General features: G+C 40.4%; 1 protein-coding gene across 8 annotated transcripts; it reads left to right on the top strand.

Annotated features, from left to right (window-relative positions):
* Nucleotides 1–1,766: 1,766 nt before the first annotated feature.
* On the top strand, nucleotides 1,767–12,622 carry LOC135584483 (clathrin interactor EPSIN 2-like). 8 transcript variants are annotated; one of them, XM_065083658.1, is made up of 15 exons: nucleotides 1,898–2,008; nucleotides 2,209–2,290; nucleotides 3,147–3,272; nucleotides 3,502–3,553; nucleotides 3,794–3,873; nucleotides 3,958–4,036; nucleotides 4,275–4,358; nucleotides 4,484–4,629; nucleotides 4,708–5,034; nucleotides 5,474–5,515; nucleotides 5,639–5,734; nucleotides 5,812–6,056; nucleotides 9,776–9,975; nucleotides 10,383–11,361; nucleotides 11,850–12,622. In XM_065083658.1, exons 3-15 carry the CDS (start codon nucleotides 3,238–3,240, stop codon nucleotides 12,395–12,397), a joined length of 2,913 nt encoding a protein of 970 aa, XP_064939730.1. In that variant the 5' UTR covers nucleotides 1,898–2,008; nucleotides 2,209–2,290; nucleotides 3,147–3,237; the 3' UTR covers nucleotides 12,398–12,622. The 8 variants fall into 8 exon arrangements, with proteins under 8 accessions (XP_064939728.1, XP_064939733.1, XP_064939735.1 ...); XM_065083659.1 differs by lacking the exon at nucleotides 1,898–2,008 and adding an exon at nucleotides 2,124–2,140; XM_065083656.1 differs by lacking the exon at nucleotides 2,209–2,290 and having other exon boundaries at nucleotides 1,767–2,008.
* Nucleotides 12,623–20,475: the final 7,853 nt, after the last annotated feature.

Genomic DNA, 20,475 nt, shown 5'->3' with positions numbered 1-20,475 from the left:
CGGACAACGTTTGTTGGAGTCCCAAGAGTGAGAAAAAATAAAGATGATAAGCAATGTTCTATGTTCTTTAGAGAGAGAAAAATAAAGATGATAAGCAAATGTCATCCCAAACAGATTTCTCCCCCGACAAACACGAACACGTAAAAAAAGAAAAGCAGGAAACAAACCTGAGATCATACTTGGCGGGTTGTGCGAAGGGAGAGCAGTCAACGATGAGTCTATCCAACTCCATTTTCTTGTTTGGTTCTCTGTCCAATCGCTCGCTGTAATTTGATGGCGCCGCGCGAAGAACTACAGCGTAATTAATGGAGGTTGATGGACGGTGACGGCGGACCATGCAGCAGCAACAACTTTATCCTCCTACGTCGCTCTCTTGCTTGGTTTTGGTTCCATGTTGCTATTTGGATGAAGCAGGTTCAATCCGAGTGATGTATTTGTGAAGCGACGGTCACTGATCGAGCTCGAATTGAAAGTCGAATTTTCCGAGAGGAATACATTAAATTCCAAAAGATTGAAATTTCATAGAGATTATGTGTGTCACTTGAAGCATACATTTACCAAGGAGATACATTAAATACCAACTCCTCTTTTTAATAACAGTTGTTGTACCTTAGGCGTGGAGGCAAGAAGTTATATATATTTGCATGTTATGTAATAATTAAATGACATCAATATTAACAAAATAATTAGTGGTGGGTAAGTAATCATGTATAGGATGGCCTCGATAGTATTGGGGTATATTTCTCTAGAATTTTGTTTGGTGGACATGCCATAATGTCTTTATCTAAGGAAACTAATTTATCCAAGATGATATATTGCATTCCTCCTCTATTATCTTTGATTTGATGATGTGAATTGTCCATAGTTCAAAGAGTGCTTCTCTTCATAGGTAATATGTTTAAGATTATTATTGCTACAATATATTGTCCAATATGGTCACACAGAATTGTCAATCTTCTTGAAAACAAAAGCTTTGATGCTGATCTTCTACCATAAGTAATTGCATGACTTCAAGAATCGACAATAATCTATATAATCTATTTCTTTTTCATATAGATTCTACCAACTTTTCTATTCCAACCATTATGTTTCACCTTAAACATAACCAATATATATATATATATATATATATATATATATATATATATATATATATATATATATATATTCAAAATCTTACAGTCGAGCCTAAAATTCTATCTATGATAAATGTAATAATACACATTTCATATCATTTAACTACACAAAACGGATCGAAGAAAAAAAAAAGAAATAACTCAATAATTTTATATGATAAAAAGAAAACTTGTGATGCACAAAGAGTTCTTTGAGAGAGGGTGGGTGGCCGGTGATTCGTGATCCGCATCCCACACCGTCGTTGCCATCTCGGCCGAAAACACGATCAGCAGTGCGCTCCATTTCCTTGCTCCCTCCGTTCGGCCACTGGTATTACCGCCATCGCAAATCCATCTTTCTGTCACGGCCACGTATGCCTGTTCGGATCCACCTGTCGGTTCGTTTTCCTCTACAAATTTAATGGCCCCCACCCGTAAAGCTTGAAATCTGTAGTACATAAATCCTGTTTTCTGTTGAGAACGTGTAGGAAACTCTCCACCCCACCTAATACACACTGTTATTATCAGAATAAATCTCTCGTAAAACCTGTAAATATTAAGCCCCCCGAAACACGAGGAAACCGGCACGTGTCGGTCAATTTCTTCTTTCCGTTCTTCCCCCTCTCTCCCCCCCACCCCCCACCCCCGACGTCTTCTCCCTTCCATTCCCTTTTGTTTCCCTATTTCCTCCTTCGCTTCTTCACATTCTTCTTCTCCTTCCATTCGCCATCCGGGAGGAAGAGCAAGAAGCTCTAGGGCTCGTCGGTGGAGCGCTTGCGAATCCATCCGCGGATCTACGTTTCCCTTCTCCTTCCTCCTCTTCCCCAACCCTGCGATCCCTTCTCTTGTTTTGGGTCGGATCTTGATCTCCCAGGCCGTAACATTTCCACCGGGTCCGTTCTGGTCCCTTTTCTTTCCTCGTTATTTCTTGCTGTTTGGAAGTTGGAACATTCACTCGTAGTCGTTTTGGATCTGGCCTTGTCTTGAGCTATGTCCTTCTTGTGTTGTTGCATTGATTGATTGAGGTAAATGTTCCTCTTTTGGTTTCATATCCGATTATGTTGTGAAAATAGAAATGTTCTTTTGGGGCTAGGTTTTCCTTGGAGGATGGGATTTGTCGCCGTCGGGCGTGTTATTTGATTCGAGATATTTGTGCATGAACGCGAGTTTGATCTGTAAGTTATTAGATCTGGATGGGTTTTGGGTGGAATCTTGTTGAAGAATCAATAATTTTGTTGGCCTTTTTTCTTTGATATTTCTGTTCTGGTAAATGTGTCTGGATTGTTGTGACAAATAATCGAACTACCTCTCTTGGAATTGCATTATTTTTCCCTTGATCTGTATAAAAATAAGATCCTGTCTGAATTCCTATATTCAATCTTAGGGGATTACTAAATTCAGCTGCTTTTTTGTTATTCGTTTCGTGTTTTTTCGGATCTTTGGCATTTTTGTAGGAAATGTGGTCAATCTTAATAGAATTGGGGGTATTACTGGGACGAATCTGGTGCTCTCTTTGGCTGTTTATTTCAATTTTTTCATTTATGGTTTATTGACTACTGTTGGCATTTTTGTATCTCATTTTAATGTGTTTCCTTTCATCAGTTACGTTGTTTATTATTGATGTCTGACTTTTTTTTCATTTTGGGATTGACCTTCTACTCATGTAGTTGATGAATTTTTTTCTGTAAAACACTGTTTATTATGCTTACCTGTTTTCCTCTTATTTGGTGCATAAGATGATGAAGTTTAGCTGAACTTTTATCTAGCATTACCTTCTTCCTCTTAATTTGCAATAGGTCCTATTATATTTTTGTCCTTGTCATAACTGGACATTCTGGTGTCAGGTTTTTGGATGTGTTAGGAATTATTGGATTTTTTTAAAGAAAAAATTGTTCATTTCCTTTTGGTGACATAGATAACCAGCTGTGTTTTTAGATTTTAACTCTTGACGAATATTATGAATAACATTGCTTATATCTTATGCTGTGTATTTGCCTACTAAATCTTATTATGTTGCATTGTCAATGTTAGGACAACTGGTTAGTTTTTTTTGGACGATCACTTGCAAAAAGAAAAAAAGATTCTGAAGAGATAGCAGCAGTGTTCTTGGTCAACAAGGATCATGAAAAAAGTGTTTGGTCAAACTGTTCGCGACCTGTAAGAAGTTCTCATTCTTTTAAACTTATATTCGTAACTAGCATATATTCTATGTGATACTTCTGCTTAGAATAACTCTGGACCTTGCTATCGAGTAACTCTAATATTAGAAAAGTTTTAATAGGTTTTAACATCAACATTCTACTTGAATTATTTAGTTCCGTCTTCCATGGTTCTTGATCTTCTCAGCTATAAGAGACCTAATGCGATTCTTTTATATGTGTTCCAGGAAACGAGAGGTGAACAAGAAAGTTCTAAAGGTGCCTAACATAGAGCAGAAGGTAGATTCTGTGATACTGTTGATGATATTTTAAATTTGGTTTTGTCTCTTAATTGTTTGTATTCAGTTGGGCAACTGAATTGTGAGTTTTTCAAACCATGAGAAAAAGTGTAGTGGTTTAGGTCAATAAAAGTCACCAATATGTTATTCAGCTTCAGAAAACTCATGAAATAATGGGTATATATTTTTGGTCATTTGTGGAGCACACATATAGATGATTTTATTGGTTTCTTGATATCAGATTCTTGATGCAACCAGTAACGAGTCTTGGGGACCACATGGATCACTTCTGGCAGATATTGCACAGGCAACCAGGAATTAGTAAGCTTATAATGCTATCTTTTGCATTGCTTCTCCTGCTGTTGCTGCCATTTCTGGAACCTCATTTTTTAAACAACCACACAGCCATGAATACCAGATGATCATGAATGTGATATGGAAGAGGATCAATGATACTGGAAAAAACTGGCGTCATGTTTACAAGGTGTTGTATATGACTCTTATTTTACTTGTAAATTCGGTGGATGTCTTAGTTATTTATGATGTGTGATTATTGAGGTCCTACAAGTGCGGTGTGCTCTTATGTACAATGTAGACTTGTTAAGATTCTGTCCTTTGATTACCCGTTGAAAATATGTATTTCTTAAAGTTCATCTATTTATTGAATCACTATTCCCTTTAATGGATCAAGCTAATATTTATTTCCAACTATTGATCTTTAGGCACTGACTGTTTTAGAGTACCTAGTAGCACATGGATCTGAACGCGTGATTGATGAAATAAGGGAGCATGTCTACCAAATATCGGTAATATAACATTTGTTCTTAATATTTTTTACTGCCTAATTAGTGAACATGGACTGACATTTTTTAATGAGGTAAGCTCTACATTCACGCACTTTTCTGACCAGAGATGATTGCCTATATTTCAGACTTTATCTGATTTCCAGTATATTGATTCAAGTGGAAGAGACCAGGGAAACAATGTCAGGAGGAAGTCCCAGAGTCTTGTGGTTCTGGTGAATGATAAAGAGAGAATATACGAACTTAGGCAAAAAGGTGCTGCTAGCCGGGACAAGTGAGTTAGCTTTCTGAATTTTGAGACAATATTGACATGGTTCGCTGCATACTTAGTGTCTCTTCCTTGGATGCATAGATATCGAGGTGCAGGTTCAACTGGTAGGCCTGGAGGCTACAGTGACCATTGTGAGGATGATCGTTATGAGAGTCGCAATGCTAGTAGAGACGAAGATCGATATGGTAATGGAAAAGAAAGAGAATGGGGATATAAAGATGATGATAGATACAACAGAGACAGGGACTCATATGGTCGAGAGGGAGATCGGAGTAGTGTGTATTCTGATGAACATCATGGCAGAGATGGTTTTAGAGATGATGATTCTAGAGGAGGTCATGGTAATGATGATTATCAAGATGGTTCAAGAAACCGAAGCATCGATGATGATGACCGGTATTCATCTCGGTAAAGCTCTAGTCCCTACTTAGTCGATTATTGGTTTTAATTCTTTCACCAAGAATGAAGTTGCTTAACTGTGTTGTTCCTAGTTATTATGATCTTAAACTTAGAGCAAGAAGTCTTCTTGTGGATCATTGAGGTGATATGAAATTATTTTATGTTTACAAGTTGCCAGTTTTAATAAATTGAGGGTGAGCCATGGTGTCACAACAAGGTTGCCCCTTTGTGCAAAAACTTCTTTGCTTGTAGAATAAGATTGTATGCATTAAATCTCCTTGGACCTTACAATGGTGGGAGCCTTGTGCACTAGGCTGCTCCTTTTTCTAGGTTTTTAAGTTCAAGTGCCTTAATATTTCTTCTCCTGTATCAAATTAAAATGTTATTCATCATAACTTTTTTAAGATATGGTTTGATTGAATTGTCAACCATGCTCTTTTTGGTGCAGAAGTGGTGGTGGCAGAAGTGATAGTGTTCCACCAGAGGAAAGGTGAACTTTTTAAATTTCTTTGGCTTTACAAACATAATAGTCATAGTATTCATATGTTTAAGATCCACAAGGGACTGTTAGTCTGAGCAACACCTTCGTTTTGGTCTAATGAATAATCACCAGGCAGCTGGAACGTAGGCCCTCTGAGCAGAGTATTAGCGCACCACCAAGCTATGAAGAAGCTACAAGAGATGCTCAAACCAATATGCAAGAAGCTAGGTATGACTGTGTATCATTATTCTTATTGTTATCGTGTTTTGCTTAAGCATTATGCAAGTTGACTTTTTTGACACCAGCCCCATTGTTAGGAATGGTGATGAATTTGTAGCAACTGCACCAAGAGCGTCTTCACCTCATGCACCTAAACCAAGCTCTCCTTCAGAAAGCACAACCCAAGGTTCTCCTTTTGCACCAACAGATGGTTCTCCTTTGAAAAGTACAATCCAAGGTTTAGGCCATGCCCCAGTAGGTGCATCTGCATCAGCAAACAACACTGACAAGAATGTTTTTGAAGATTTTGATCCACGTGGTTCAGTGTCAGGTACTGCAAATTGTTGAGTGTCAAGTATTGATTCCAAATCTTCATTATTCTGTGTAATATGTGAAGATGCTGGGCAGTTTTATGTGACTTTATGATTAACAGAATCACAAAACAACCCAAATTTTACACTAACCGGTATGTATGAGACTTGTAGGTCGATATACCAACTTGATTCCCAGACCTGATAACAACCCACATTTTACACTAACCAGACCCAGATCGTTTTATATCAATAAATTTTCTCAAATCAAAAGTGAAGATAGAATTGGATATTTTACTCTTTATGCTGGTTTATTGCTGATGCACCTTTTTAGTGATCTATATTGGTAGTCTATCTTGTAGACTTCTAGGCTTGGAAGACAATGGTTGCTGATGTTCTTTAATTTTTCCAATTAATGGGAGAATCAAGGTTAAAGGTTGTGTGGTGATTTAACATGCGAGTAATGATTTTCAAATGAAGTATTGGATTCCAAGGTTAGACTTACCTGATTTGTGTGACCTTCCACGCAGACCTTTGATCTAAACCTATTCATCATAGGCTGTAGACAATGGCCAATGGAGCTAAATATTCATGCCCAAGCCTATGCTTTACACTTTATGCTGATTTGCTGTTGATGCATCTTCTCAGTGATTTATGTCAGTAGTCAATCTTGTAGAGTTGCAGGCACACAGAATATGATTGGAAGGAAAATAATGGTTGCTTGTTTATAATTTTCCTAATAAATGACGTAATCAAGGTAAAAGGTTGTGAGGTTGATTGAACATGCAAGTAATGATTTCCGAATGAGGTATTGGATTCCAAGATAAAAATTATCTGGTTCTCTGGACCTTTAAGTAGGTTTCTGATCCAACCCATTAATTGTAGGCTTTAGCTAATAGCCACTGGAGCAAACCTTATATGTTTTATTCTTTATGCTGCTTTACTGTTGATGCACCTTGTTAGCAATTTGTGTTGGTAGCATGGTTTGCAATACTGTACTGTACCACTTGATATGTATCGATCTGATAGAGGACTGGTACAAGCAGTACATTGGTACAACTTAGCGTACCATGTGTTAGTTAGCTTGGTATGTATCGTACCGATTGCTGATCGGTACACCGATATGGTACGGAATTCAGAACCTTGGTTGGTAGTCCATTTTATAGAATTGGAGGCACACAGTATAGGACAGCAAGGAAGACAATGGTCATGGGTTTTGTATATTTTTTCTAAATAATGGGAGAAACTAAGAATAAGTTTGTAAGGTAAATTTTCCAAATAAAGTTTGCTCCAATGAGTTCAATTATATTCTCCTGGCCTATCCCAGTCCTGGAATGGAATACCAGAGTTGTGGGATCTTTCCATCGAGTTGATATGGGACCATGGACTTTCCTTCTCTCCTGCATCTTGATTGGCCCATGTTGCCTTTCTGCTGGTATATTATGTTGGACAATCCAAACAACCCTTAAATCTTAAATGTTGATGATGGATTTTTTATTAGTATTGAAGAGCTTATTATGAAATCTTTCTACTTGCTGGGAACCTTTATTTTCTGATCACTGTCAAGAATACATCAAAGGACAATCCAATTGTCAGATACAAAACAGATTTGACAGTTAATCATGTAAAATTTGCTAGTTAATGGTGGCGTTGTTAAGCTTTTGCTACTTGTAAGTAAACATCTTATTTCAACAAGGGTAGGATTAAAAGTGAGTGATTGAATGATCTGTTAATAACTTGTCATTTAACATTTACTATGCATTCTGTATTTAAAAATTTGCGAACTCATATTGACAATTTGACTTAGGTTCCTTGTAACTTGAAGGTTTGCTCATTGTTGTTCAGTTTAAACTTCAAGGGAGGACTAGCTGCATCTTGGCACCATGTTAAAAGAATAAATATCACTTGTTGCTCATAACAAGAAAAATGAAGGTGGAGGTAGCATGTTAATGTGTCAAAAAGCATGCTAAGGCTTAATGGCTATCGAGTCTTTGCCTTACATATGGATCATTGTTCTTTGAGTCACACCTTGTGAGTCAATGACTTCGCATGTACATCTCATAATGATACGAATTGAGGACCCCACGTCTTGTTGGAGCATGGATCCAGAGCTTGTTTAGATGGACCTTCTCAGTAGCAAGAAGATCGGCAATGCTTTATTTTGTATCCATCATAATTTCGTGAGTTCTTTTAACTTTTTTATAAAAACATAAAGATAGTAGATGATAGTGTCAATGTAGAGAGAAGTTAGTAGACTGTGGATAGGATTACAAGGGCTAGAAGCTGGAGTAAACACTCTGTCAAGAAGGATAGTCCTTGGCCAACTGGCCTATATATAGCACACTGTTTTCATTAGTACAATTTAATTAAAATCTCTCTCTCTATGACATTAACATTTGCGAAGAACACAGACACCATAAGTTTATGGTTTGGGGTTACTGTTTGTGTTACAGGATGAACTGCGACAGGTTGGAAAGGTAATTCTTTCTTTTTTATTTCCTCTTTCTTTTGACTGAGGTACGTCCAATTATGATGAATCTATATACATAATGGGTTATCCATATGTAGACAACTTATATTAATAAAAATAGATCTAATCTCATCAAGTTGCTCTTCCTAGATTACTAACAATGTTCCAAAAATATTAGATCTGTTGACTTGTCTAAGTTGACTTAAGCCTTTCCTATTTAACCATGGATGGGCTCGGTTAACATTTGGGCTCCAACACAGACTTCTGAAAAGACTGCCTAAAAGGTGCCACATCTATATTGTAGATTATTTGTTTTAGTCATACTCACCGACATAGTGAAGTGTTGGTGGCGAGGCAGTAGGGAGGAAAAGAGGTGGATGAGGGGAGAGCGAACAAAAAAAGGAGAGAGAGACAGGAGCATGGGTGAAAAACTAAATGAAAGGGGAAAAATAAACAAAGGACAACTGCCAAAAACTGTAAAAAAAATAATAGGCAGTATGTGGTCAGGCTTACCTCCTGATGGTGACGTTTTTAACCATTAAAACCAGGTGGAAAGCCTGGTTCAGTAGGGTTAATGGATGGTGCTGTTATTGATGGCGTGGACCCAATTTTATCCATCAAAATTGGATGCTGACGCCGGTTCTGTAGGTCTATTGGGCAGTGACCTGGATGAAAACAACAAAATCATCTGGTCTGTGTCCCTTTTTTCAGTGGACTGGTTCGGTTGACTATTAATCCTTGATTAAGATATTGATCAGATTTACCCTTGCAAAATGTATAATATTCTATAACTCATAACAATCGTAAATTCCCCTTTCAAAAGTGTTCTTTTATAGGTTCTCATTCTTGTAGGATCTATAAAAAAATTAGAGGTATAAAATGTGTTATTTTTGTAGGAATACAAGATATTTTAGAGGTATAAAATATGATTTTTTTATATGCATATAAATGAAATTTCCCTAATTTCTGTCAACTTCTGCGTATAATTCTTGCATTAATTTACAGTTTAATACAAAAGCAGTGGTACGATGTGATCATTTAGACATGGTTTCTGCATGATAAATGTTTACTGAAGGGATTTTGCCAGAATCCCAAGTACTGACAACGAAACACCAAATTGTTAGAGATAGATGGGTGGTTATGATATTGCCTTTAAATATCTTAGACAAGCATCTTATTTTTTACAACTGTTAACATTTCCGTATTGTTACATGTCGAATATATTTTGTAATGAGTAATGACCAGTTCTTGTTTTCTTCCTCTAAACAGTTGCTTCACCTGCAGTTGGCCCACCTGCTGCAAGTAGTCTGGAGATGGACTTATTTGGATCAGCATCAGCATTGGATTCTATTTATTCATTGGATATGATGCCTTTGCCTACGGCCACTAATGGTACTGGGGTTGATCTTCCAACAAATTCAGATCTTGGGGCAGATTTTATGGTGATGTCATCTGGTGCAATGAGCCAGGTATCTTTGATCATCAAGTTATTAGCATAAGTCTTGCATAAGAGGAATGATTATTAGCTCAAGTACATGTTCAAAAAATTGGAATGAGGTATTGTTGGATTAGACTCTTCGGTACATAATAATGTTCTCTTGATGAAGAGAAAACTGCTCATTCAGTAACTTCAGATATTTTTGTTTCTCATAAAGATCTGATATGGTGTTTCATTGACTTGTTTACTTTTATAACATAATAATCTTGTCTTGATGAAGGAAAAACTGTTCATGCAGTAACTTCAGAAATATTTTTCTTGTTGTAGAGATCTGTTATGGCGTTTCCTTGATCTGAGTAGATTCGCTTCTACACTTTTTATTCTTTTCTTATCTGCTTTACCGAGTGTGATTCTTGCTTTTTGCCCTTTTTGATGCAGCATGGTGAGAATCCTTTTGGTGATCTTCCTTTTATAGCTATCCATGAAAATTCCTCCAACCAGCTAGAGAGCTTTGCACATGTCACTTCCTTCAACTCTTCAATTTCCACTGGAGGTGCTGAAATTTTCCCACCTGAAGCTTCCGAGATACAAACAGCCACAGACTTTGATTTTGATGCTGCTTTTGGTGTTACATGCAATCCTCCATTGGATGGTCAACAAAGCTCTTATGGAAGTCCAGCGATTTTGACCCAGGAAGCTCCTCTGACTCAGGCAAGCAATGATATTTCAGGGATGCTTGCCACACAAACAGGATCAGCAGCCCTTAATCCCATGCAGGAAGCTCAACCTGCAGCACCAGCAGATGCACAACAAAATATTATTCCCCAGTCAGGTCCACAAGCTCCATTTGCATTACAGACAACTCATTTTCCTGCCCAGGATGCTCGTCCTATTACTCCAACAAATAATCATGCTGCCCAGGCTAGGGATGATATTTCTGGTGTTTTTGCCACACAAACAGGATTGGCAGCTTATATTCCCATGCAGGAAGCTCAACCTGTAGCACCAACACATGGGCAAGGAAATCTTATTCCTCAGTCAGGTTCACCAGCACCATTTATGTTAGAGGCAGCTCGTCCTATAACACCAACACATGGACAAGGAAATCTTATTCCTCAGTCAGGTCCACCAGCACCATTTATGTCAGAGGCAGCTCGTCCTATTGCTCCAATAAATAACCAATCCACCCAGTTGTCAGAGGCAGCTTATCCTATTGCTCAAATAAATAACCAGTCCATGCAGTTGAATCTTCCTTCGCAGCCCGGCCCTCAGGCTCCCACTGCCTTAGAAGTGACTCCTGCTCCATCAGCTTTACCACCTATAAGAACAGCTGAATCAAAGGAAAAGTTTGAACCCAAATCAGCAGTCTGGGCTGACACACTGAGTCGAGGTCTAGTGAATCTGAATATATCAGGACGTAAGTGCTTGATCTTTTTCATCCATTTTTAGTTCTCTTTTCTAATTTCCAAGTGCTGTTTACTGCAAAGGCCCTTAGCATTCACTAGATATTATCAGCAAGTGTTGAACCGCTTTCTGATAACAATGATTTAATTTTCAATTAAGTGATGCTTTGATCCCTTGCTAACATTTCTCCATAATCACATGATATTGCATTGTATCATTGCATTTGTAAAATACTGCATAGTGGCATATTTGTTTTATTAAGTAAAATGGAAATAAACACAGTCGGCATCCTAGCAAACCAAAATATCAACGTCAGGGAGGCCATCCTCCCAACCAAGTGTGAGATGTTTTGGTGGCTATAGCATGAGAAGTCAACTAATTAGCTATGGCATTACCTTAAAAATTTATGGCTACCATATAATAATATATTATATTCCATGTTTCTGTTGTAATTTTCATTTGAGCCATACTCTCTCGTTTGACACTTATATTTTTTTGCAGCTAAAATCAATCCTCATGCGGATATTGGCATTGATTTTGATTCTATGAATCGGAAGGAGAAAAGAAGAGAAGATAAGAAGGTTTCTACAGCACCGGTATCTATCACCACCATGGGCAAAGCTATGGGATCTGGCTCCGGCATTGGACGTGCTGGTGCAAGTTCCTTAGCGGTCCCTCCAAATCCCATGATGGGCAATGGTATGGGCATGGGCATGGGTGGAATGGGCATGATGGGTGGTGCTGGTATGGGAATGGGCATGATGGGTGGTTCCGGAATGGGAATGGGCATGATGGGCGGTGCCGGCATGGGGATGGGGATGGGGATGGGGATGGGGATGGGTGGTTATGGTGGAAGCATGAATCAACCTATGGGCATGGGGATGAACATGGGAATGAACCAGGGAATGATGCCTCAACGACCGCCGATGGGAGGCCCGCTGGGTGGAAATGGTATTCCTGGGGCAGGCTACAACCCCATGATGGGCATGGGCAACTATGGATCTCAGCAACCATATGGTGGTGGAGGTGGAAGTGGATATAGCAGATGAAGAAATCATCCTCTCCAAGAGTACAAAATGGGTATCTCTGATGGGATTCTTTTGAGCATTACAAGTGGTCTTGGTGTACGAGTATGGGCTTTCAAAGGTGGTGTTGTAGGGGGTTTGATCATTCTCAGATGAATCCTTTTCTTGTGAATTTTGGCTGAAGGATTATTTCAACATTCTTGCTGAAAATATAAAAATAAAATAAAGATTCATCTTTCGTTATTTCAATTGAAATATTATTTGAACACTGCTGATTGAAGCCTGCTGGAAATCAAGTTCAGAGTTAGCGTCTACCTCTTTGGACTATTTTCTTTTGTGCTCATTTTTTCGTGAGTGTATTTAAGAGTTTGGCAATTAAATATTTTCATGTTGTAAAATGCACCATTTGGGCACATGAATATTTTCATGTTGTAAAATGCACATTTTGGGCACATGAATATATGCATTTAGGGGTGATCCCCAAAAGACCATGAGAAGAGGATTGCTTTTAAATGTGACTTCATCATTGTCAATTGTGTATGAAATGGCTGTGGAACAAACAAGATTTTGTTATTATTATTGTTTTTTTCTTTGTCGAGTGTTAGAACAGTGGTCGGTGCACCTCAAGATTTTGCGTATGAATAGAATAATATCTTCACATGACAACAGGCTGTCTATGAAAGCACCTAAAAGGATGCCGTCCAATTACGTGCAAGTACCTTCGATTCATAAAAATATCAATATCCAAGATGTGAGTATTACCGTGAATGTGTTTGGATTTAAGAATAAATTCTTCAAGAAATATTTAAATATTTTATTTTTTCATATAGTTTTTTTTATTTTTTAGAAGATAAAATTATTCTTGTGATTGATTATCTTCTATCGCACTATGATCGTCTTTTTTTGTAAGTCACTATGGTCATCTTCATCACCTTTTGTCTTTCGAGAATATCTTACGTCGTGATGATACGCCTATGACTTCTCTCCCTCGATGGAAGTGCAACGAACCTATGGGACATATAATATGATAGTAAAGAGAGAGAGAGAGTGTTGAGGGGTTGATGATTGTAGTTGGTGGGGCCATCTAAGGTAACAATGAAGGAGTGGTGGAGGTGATGGCTAGCACAGAAGAGGCTATTGCACCAATCGAGGGTAAGGAATCTACCTATCTTTTCAGAAGTAACCCAAGTGATCGTAGATTTCATCATAAGGAAGTAAGTAGTGCATGCACCGATTCTAACAGCGATAGAGACAATTATACAACGAAACAATAGGTCAAAAGTGACCACGAAGACGGTCATAAAGATATTCTCATAATTTAAAACATAAGAGGTGCTTTGTTTAGGAAAAAGATATAGGAAATAATGTTAGCACTCTAACCAGGAGAGTCCTAATTGAGAGAGACATTCATGTAAAACCTATCTAAGTCGACCCTTATTAAAAATGTGAAGAGGTTGGAATTAGGAGTTGTAAAGGAATAGGAGTCCTATTAATTGAGAGAGACATTCATGTAAAACCTATCTAAGTCGACCCTTATTAAAAATGTGAAGATGTTGGAATTAGGAGTTGTAAAGGAATAGGAGTCCTATTAAAAGTTGGTTAGAAGTATAAGTCTTGAGTAGAAGTCCTATTAGGAGTTAGGGTTTAGAAGCCCTATAAATAGTCATGTATTCCTTCTCTTTTCATAAGTAATAGATAAATCTTTTCTGTAGCCTTTGAGCAGCAACTTGAAGGGATGAGCCCTTATAGAGTTCCAAGGAGGTCGATCCCCTAAAGAGATCAACCCCAAGTTTAGAATCTGTAAGGGTTCTAACACCTGGTATCAGAGCAGCGTTCTTGGCATCTCGTTGCCCTTCCACAACCATCCATCAGCCCTCCACAACTGCCCAAAGCAATTCTCACAATTGCTTAAAAGATCGTCGCCAAATTCCGTCGTCATCTCCACCACCACAGATCATCCTTTGATCTCCTTGTGAATTGCAACAGGTTCTGGTTTCCTACCTTACTGCTGCTGCAATTTAGTTATCCTTATTCGAAAATCTAAAAAAAAAATTGTTCCTATATTGCTGCATAAACTTTTCGTCACAAAGTTTTCATCTCTACGACAAAAGATACATTGCAGAATTCCAACCGCATTGCACAGTTTGTTTGATCTTGCTACTACATTTTTTTCTATCCAAATTCCTACAAAATTTTTTTGACAGCTTAGACACTTCCTAATAGCAAATTTCCCTTTGGGTTTGTCAAATAATTCTCAATATAAACCATTGATCTTTTACGTTTAAACTACTATACTTGAAAATCTGCACTGTAAATTTCCAACCGCATAACACAGATTGTTTGATCTTGCTACTATATTTTTTCTATCCAAATCTCTATGAAATTTTTATGATAGCTTTGATACTTTCTAACAGGTGATTTTCCTTTGGTTTCATCGAAAAATTCTTAATAGAAACCACTGATCTTTTATGTCCAATCTGCTACACTTGAAAATCTATGATGTAAAAAATTTCAACCGCATATTGTTGCCTTAACCCATCTATTTACAATCTTTTTTTAATGAAATTTCTTATACACTTCATAGATCATTTTGGCTTCCATAAAAAAATTGATCTATTAAGGAATTCATCTCTAAAACTAATTTTGTGTTGCTGCAAATTTTCATTGTAAACCGCTGAAATTTTTCGATGAGAATTCTGCTATCACAACTTGCACCAATTTTCTTGCTGTTATACTGTTTAAAATTTCTTGATTAAATTAAAGATCCTTGTTGTCATATAAACTGAGATTTTGTTGTCAATTCTCTCCTCAAATTTCTCAAGTTTTTTGTAAAAATTTTGTCAAGAAATCACTGTTTCTTCGACGACAATTCTGCTCTTACAAGATAGCACATATTTGTAGGAACTTCTACTGATTTCTATCAAACCATTGCTGCCATCTACCATAGATCCAAAACTTTCATCCACAGCCCTAAAACTCCACCAAACCACACCCTCAAACTACACCCAAAATAGCCACAAAACAAGCCTAAACTGCAGCCTACATCCACCAACCCTTTCGACCATCATTTCTCTCAACCTATACATGCCTTTAACCCGACAACAAAAGAGAGATATTAACATCACAGATTTGGAGGCATATACTATGGCATATGAGGAAGTAATCAATGCTAAATTTGAAGCTTTCGAGGCCCGAATGGAGGATAAGATTCGGACTCCCTTTACCGAACTCAATTTGAGCCGACCACCAAGCCCGAAGAAATCACATCAAGGAGAGAGCTCAAAACAATCACACCAAGCCCGAAGAGATGACTTCCAAGGGAGGGGAGGCTCTATGACCAACCTCAACTATCTACACATGAGGGTAGACTTCCCTAGATGGGAAGAAGGAGACTCGATTGGTTAGATCTCTCGCGCGGAGCGATATTTTTGGTACCACCAAACCGCGGACGCATCTATGGTGAAAATTACAGCTATACATCTTAAAGGGGATACCATACAATGGTTTAACTGATTTGAATACACTCATGGAGTCCTCTTATGGTGACAATTCAAAGAAGGACTGCTGATCCGCTTTGGACCAACCGATTATGAGAACCATTAATGTACAACTAGCAAAGATCCGACAAACCTTCACCATTCAAGAGTACCAAACCAGGTTTGAAAGGCTATCTAATCAAACTCGTGATTAGTCTCAAAAACAGCTATTGGGGACCGTCATTGAGGGCTTGAAGCCGGAGATCCGGGGAGAAGTTAAAGTGCGACAACTATACACGCTTATGACAGCCATCTCTTTCGCACGACATCAAGAGGAGCGATTGAACCATGAAGCTCGAAGGACTAGGATCACTCCTCGACCTACAATTCTAAAGGCCTCAGCCCCCCCTACTATCGACCGAATCCCAGCACCAAAGAGGTTGACAAGAGAAGAGCTTCGGGAGCGATATGCGAAGGGGTTATGTTGGCATTGCGACAAACCATGGAGCCGTGAGCATCTTTATAGTAAAGGGAGCCTTCTTATGATTAAACCAGTAGAAGAAGAGGTCATTGAACATCCATAAGAGAGCCTTAAACATGAAGAAGAAGATGCAAAAGAAGAGCCACAACCGACCGAAGTTACGGTATATGCACTAGCCGGCTATTCAAACCCGCAAACGATAAAAGTTGGAGGCCTTCTCAAACAATAACCGATCACTGTTCTTATCGACACGGGCAGTACTAATAACTTCCTAAACAGTAAGGTTGCTGTCCGGATGGCCTTACCTATCGAGAATTACAGTAGGTTTGACTTTAAAGTCGTCGATGGATGGATTTTGAAGTATGATCGTAGGCGCCCGCGAGTGAAACTGTTGCTGCAGGACCAAGAGATAATTGCATATTTCTTCCTCCTCCCTCTTGATGATCACGAGGCCATGCTCAGAATTAAATGGTTGACGATATTAGGTGATATTTCTTGGAATTTTATGCAACTAATTATGAAATTTTACAGTAGGAGAAACATGTGATCCTGCACGGGAAACGTGGGGATGACGTAACGACGATTTGCACACAACAAATAGAGAAGGTTTTGCATAAAGTATGTAGTGGCTTTTTGGTACAACTTGAGCAGCAAACTAAGGGAGAACCAATAGAATTTGAAGATTCAAACCTACTGTCAGGAACTTTTTTCTGAGCTTTTGAATAATGTTTATTGAGTCTGTTTAGTCCAATTGTTTATTGAGTCGGTTTAGTTCAGTTAGAATCAAGTAGAGGTTTATTTAATATTTATTTATTATTAGAGTTCAAGTCCTGATGGACCCTGGGTGGAACTCTATAAATAGGGATGTAACTACTTCTTTTCGGTAATCTATGAAAATTATTATTCTGTCTTTCGACAAACCCTAGGAGACCGATCCCCTCGAAGTGAGGCCGATCCTCTCCTTTAGGGAGAAGACTTTAGAATCTTATCATTTGGTATCAGAGCAACGATCCTTGACGCAACCCGCCGCAGCCTTGCTTCCCTTCTTCCCCACCACCACTACAAGGCAACTCTTTCTTCACCGTTGTCGCTATTTCCCCGGCCAGCAACCTTCGACACCGCTCGAACTCCTCGCTGCCCCATCTCGTTCAACAAAAAAAAAAAAAAAAAAAAAAAAAAAAAAAAAAAAAAAAAAAAAAAAAAAAAAAAAGAAGGAACACGAGAGGAAGAAGAAGCCGCAGCCACCCCTGCGTCCCCTGCTTCCGGCCAGCCCACCCGCCGCTGCTGCTCTCCGGCCAGCGCCCACCATCGCCCCGCTTCCCGGCCGGTGACCACCGCCGCCGCTGTTCCCCGGCCAGGAGACGACGCTGCCAGCGTCCATCCCAGCCCTACTGCCGCCGCCCGCCTCCCCTTGCGTCGCAGCGCAGCCGCTCGACCTCTCCTCCTCGGCGATCGTTGGTGACGCTGCTCCCAGCCGCGCCACCACCACTGCCTCTCCACCGCCGCCCGCCTTCCCTTGGGTCGCAGCCGCAGCCGCCGATTGTCGCCCTCCTCGCGGCGACCGAAACAGGGCAACTCACGGATTGCCCTTGTTCCCAGCCGCGTCACCACCACTTTTCCCAGCCGCATCGCCACCGCTCGATCACCCGGCCAGCGACCTCTTCTCCTTGCGTCCCCATCTCGCTCGAGCGAGAAGGACCGCCGGCACCGAAGCCGTAGCCGCCGGTTGCCGCAGCCCCTCCTTGCAGCGGTTGCAGAAACAGAGCTTCCTCTGTTACCGCAGCCCCTCGTCGATCGCAGCCACGCCTCGAGCGCCGTCGCCTTCCAGCCGACCCACCACCACTGCCAGCCACCGTGCGGCGACCGCTGCTCGCCTCCCAGCCGCCGCTCCCCCTGGCTCGGGCGAGAACGACCGCCCCCACTCCCCCTTGCTCTGCCCCCTTTTGACCGAGAAACAGGGTAATCCTCTTGCTGCTGCGAACGCCGGTTGCCACCACCGTCGAAACTGCTGCCCAGCCAGCGACGACGCCGCTCGCCGCCCAGCCTGCCACGACTGCTGCTGCCAGCCACTGCAGCCTTCACCTCAACCCCCTCGATCTGCACAGTATCTGCAGCCCCCTTGCTCTGCATCTTTGCCGCAGCCGCCGGTTGCCACCACTGCAGCCTCAACCCCGGCCGCTTCAACGCCACCTCCCTCTTGTTCTGCCTCCGCTGCTGCAGTTGTTGGTTGGCATCACCACAGCTTCAACCCGGCTGCTCGGCAATTGCTTCCTTGGGTCACAGCAGTCACAACCGTCGCCTTTCAGCCTCGGCGCTCTCATCTCACACAGTGACAAAAACACAGGGCAGCAACTCTTCCTCCATCGCAGCCACTGCAGCGGCGAGTCCTTGCCGGCGCTGTCCCCAACCACATCACCATCGCTACCTCCCAGCCCTCAGCAGCAGCGATCCCTCCACGCAGCGACTGCAACAAGCATCATTGCCTCTCACCAGCGCCTCCTTCCACAGTGTGACAGAAACAAAGCAACGCTGCCTTCCATCCGCGCCGTCGTAGCCATCGCAGCGGTGAGCCCTTGGTGGTGCTGCCCTAGCTGCACCACCATCGCTGCCTCCAAGCCCTCAGCAACAGCGATCCCTCTACGCAGCGACCGCAACAAGCATCGCTGCTTCCCACACGGCGACCGCAGCTACATCCCCGCATCCTCGCAGCAACCCTTCATTCCCATAGTGTTGCTACTAACTGCATCACAACAGCAGCACCGAATAAGGCGGTGATTGATGCCTTGACCAATACCAAAAATAGGAGTTGAGATTACAGATTTACAGTCTTACAAAATGGCCATCGATAACTCAGTGAAAGCACAAATGGAAGCATTGGAAATTAGAATTGAGAACCGGTTACAAGAAGTACTTAATGATTTCAAAGAGGACTTACTGGGGAGCCTTAGTAAATTTCAACAAGGTGAGAGCTCAAGTTCTACATTGCACAGATCTAGAAATACTAGAAAAGGGCCCCAAGATTGTGACACAATCTACTCATACATGAAGGTGGATGGACATCTCTCAAAAATTTGTCAGACTTCTACAGTGTTGGAATATCAAAGTAGGTTTGAAAGATTATCAAATCAAGCTAGAGATTGGTCGGAACGACAACTTCTGGATACATTTATTGAAAGTCTTATTCCAGAGATCCAATGTGAAGTTAAGGCTCGTCAACCTCGCACTATGATAGCTGTGATCTCATTCGCACATCTACATGAGAAAAAAATCAACAGGGAAAATCATGGAAACAGAAGTGACAACCACCAGATGATCAATATGCCACCCACCATATCTATTCCCAACCAAAGCCTTGACACCCGAGGACTAACCCAAGAAGAACTCAAGAAAAATTCAGCAAAGGGTTTGTACTATGATGAAAAGTGGAGTATGGAGCACCAATGTAATCAAGGGCAGCATATGATGATTGAGCCAATTAGAGAGGAACCGAAAGCAGAAGAGTTGGACTCCGATCATGAAGGTATAAATTCTAATGAAGACGTTGAACCTACCGTATATACAATGCATATATTAGCCGACTACTCTAACCTACAAACTATGGAAGTTGTCGGAACTCTAGAGCATCAGCCTATTATAGTTTTGATTGATACTGGTAGCACTAACAATTCTATGGATAGTGAGACTGTTGACCGATTGGTCCACCACATTAAAGACTATGACAGATTCGAAGTAAAGATCATTGATGGACCGATTTTCACTTGTGATAGCAAAGGTTCAAAGATAAAATTGATTATATAAGGCCAGAAGTTTCATGCAACGATAACTACACTGAAAGATCGACCTGTTGCTTACACTCTCAAAAAGTGGAGACCATACTTACTTGATCAACAGGTTGTGATGCGTTGCAGATAGTCTATGGCTAAAGTGCTGAAAGAGAAGCTCCCCGAGATTGATGCTGCTCAACCTTGAGGACAAGGCTGATTTGAAGAGGGAGGAACTGTTAGGAACCTTTTTTTGAGCTTTTGAATAATGTTTATTGAGTCTGTTTAGTCCAGTTGTTTATTGAGTCGGTTTAGTTCAGTTAGAATCAAGTAGAGGTTTATTTAATATTTATTTATTATTAGAGTTCAAGTCCTGATGGACCC

Source organism: Musa acuminata, chromosome BXJ1-9 (genome assembly GCF_036884655.1).
Source record: "Musa acuminata AAA Group cultivar baxijiao chromosome BXJ1-9, Cavendish_Baxijiao_AAA, whole genome shotgun sequence".
Classification (NCBI taxonomy): Eukaryota; Viridiplantae; Streptophyta; class Magnoliopsida; order Zingiberales; family Musaceae; genus Musa; species Musa acuminata.
Note: the sequence above shows the minus strand (reverse complement) of the source record. Positions and strands in the feature narration are given on the sequence as shown.

Excerpts from the sequence above, each read along its gene's own strand:
- LOC135584483 (XM_065083656.1), top strand. The coding sequence starts at position 3,238 with ATGAAAAAAGTGTTTGGTCAAACTGTTCGCGACCT. Across the intron at positions 4,359-4,483 it reads AGCATGTCTACCAAATATCG|ACTTTATCTGATTTCCAGTA; the intron begins GTAATATAACAT and ends CCTATATTTCAG. Across the intron at positions 4,630-4,707 it reads GGTGCTGCTAGCCGGGACAA|ATATCGAGGTGCAGGTTCAA; the intron begins GTGAGTTAGCTT and ends TTGGATGCATAG.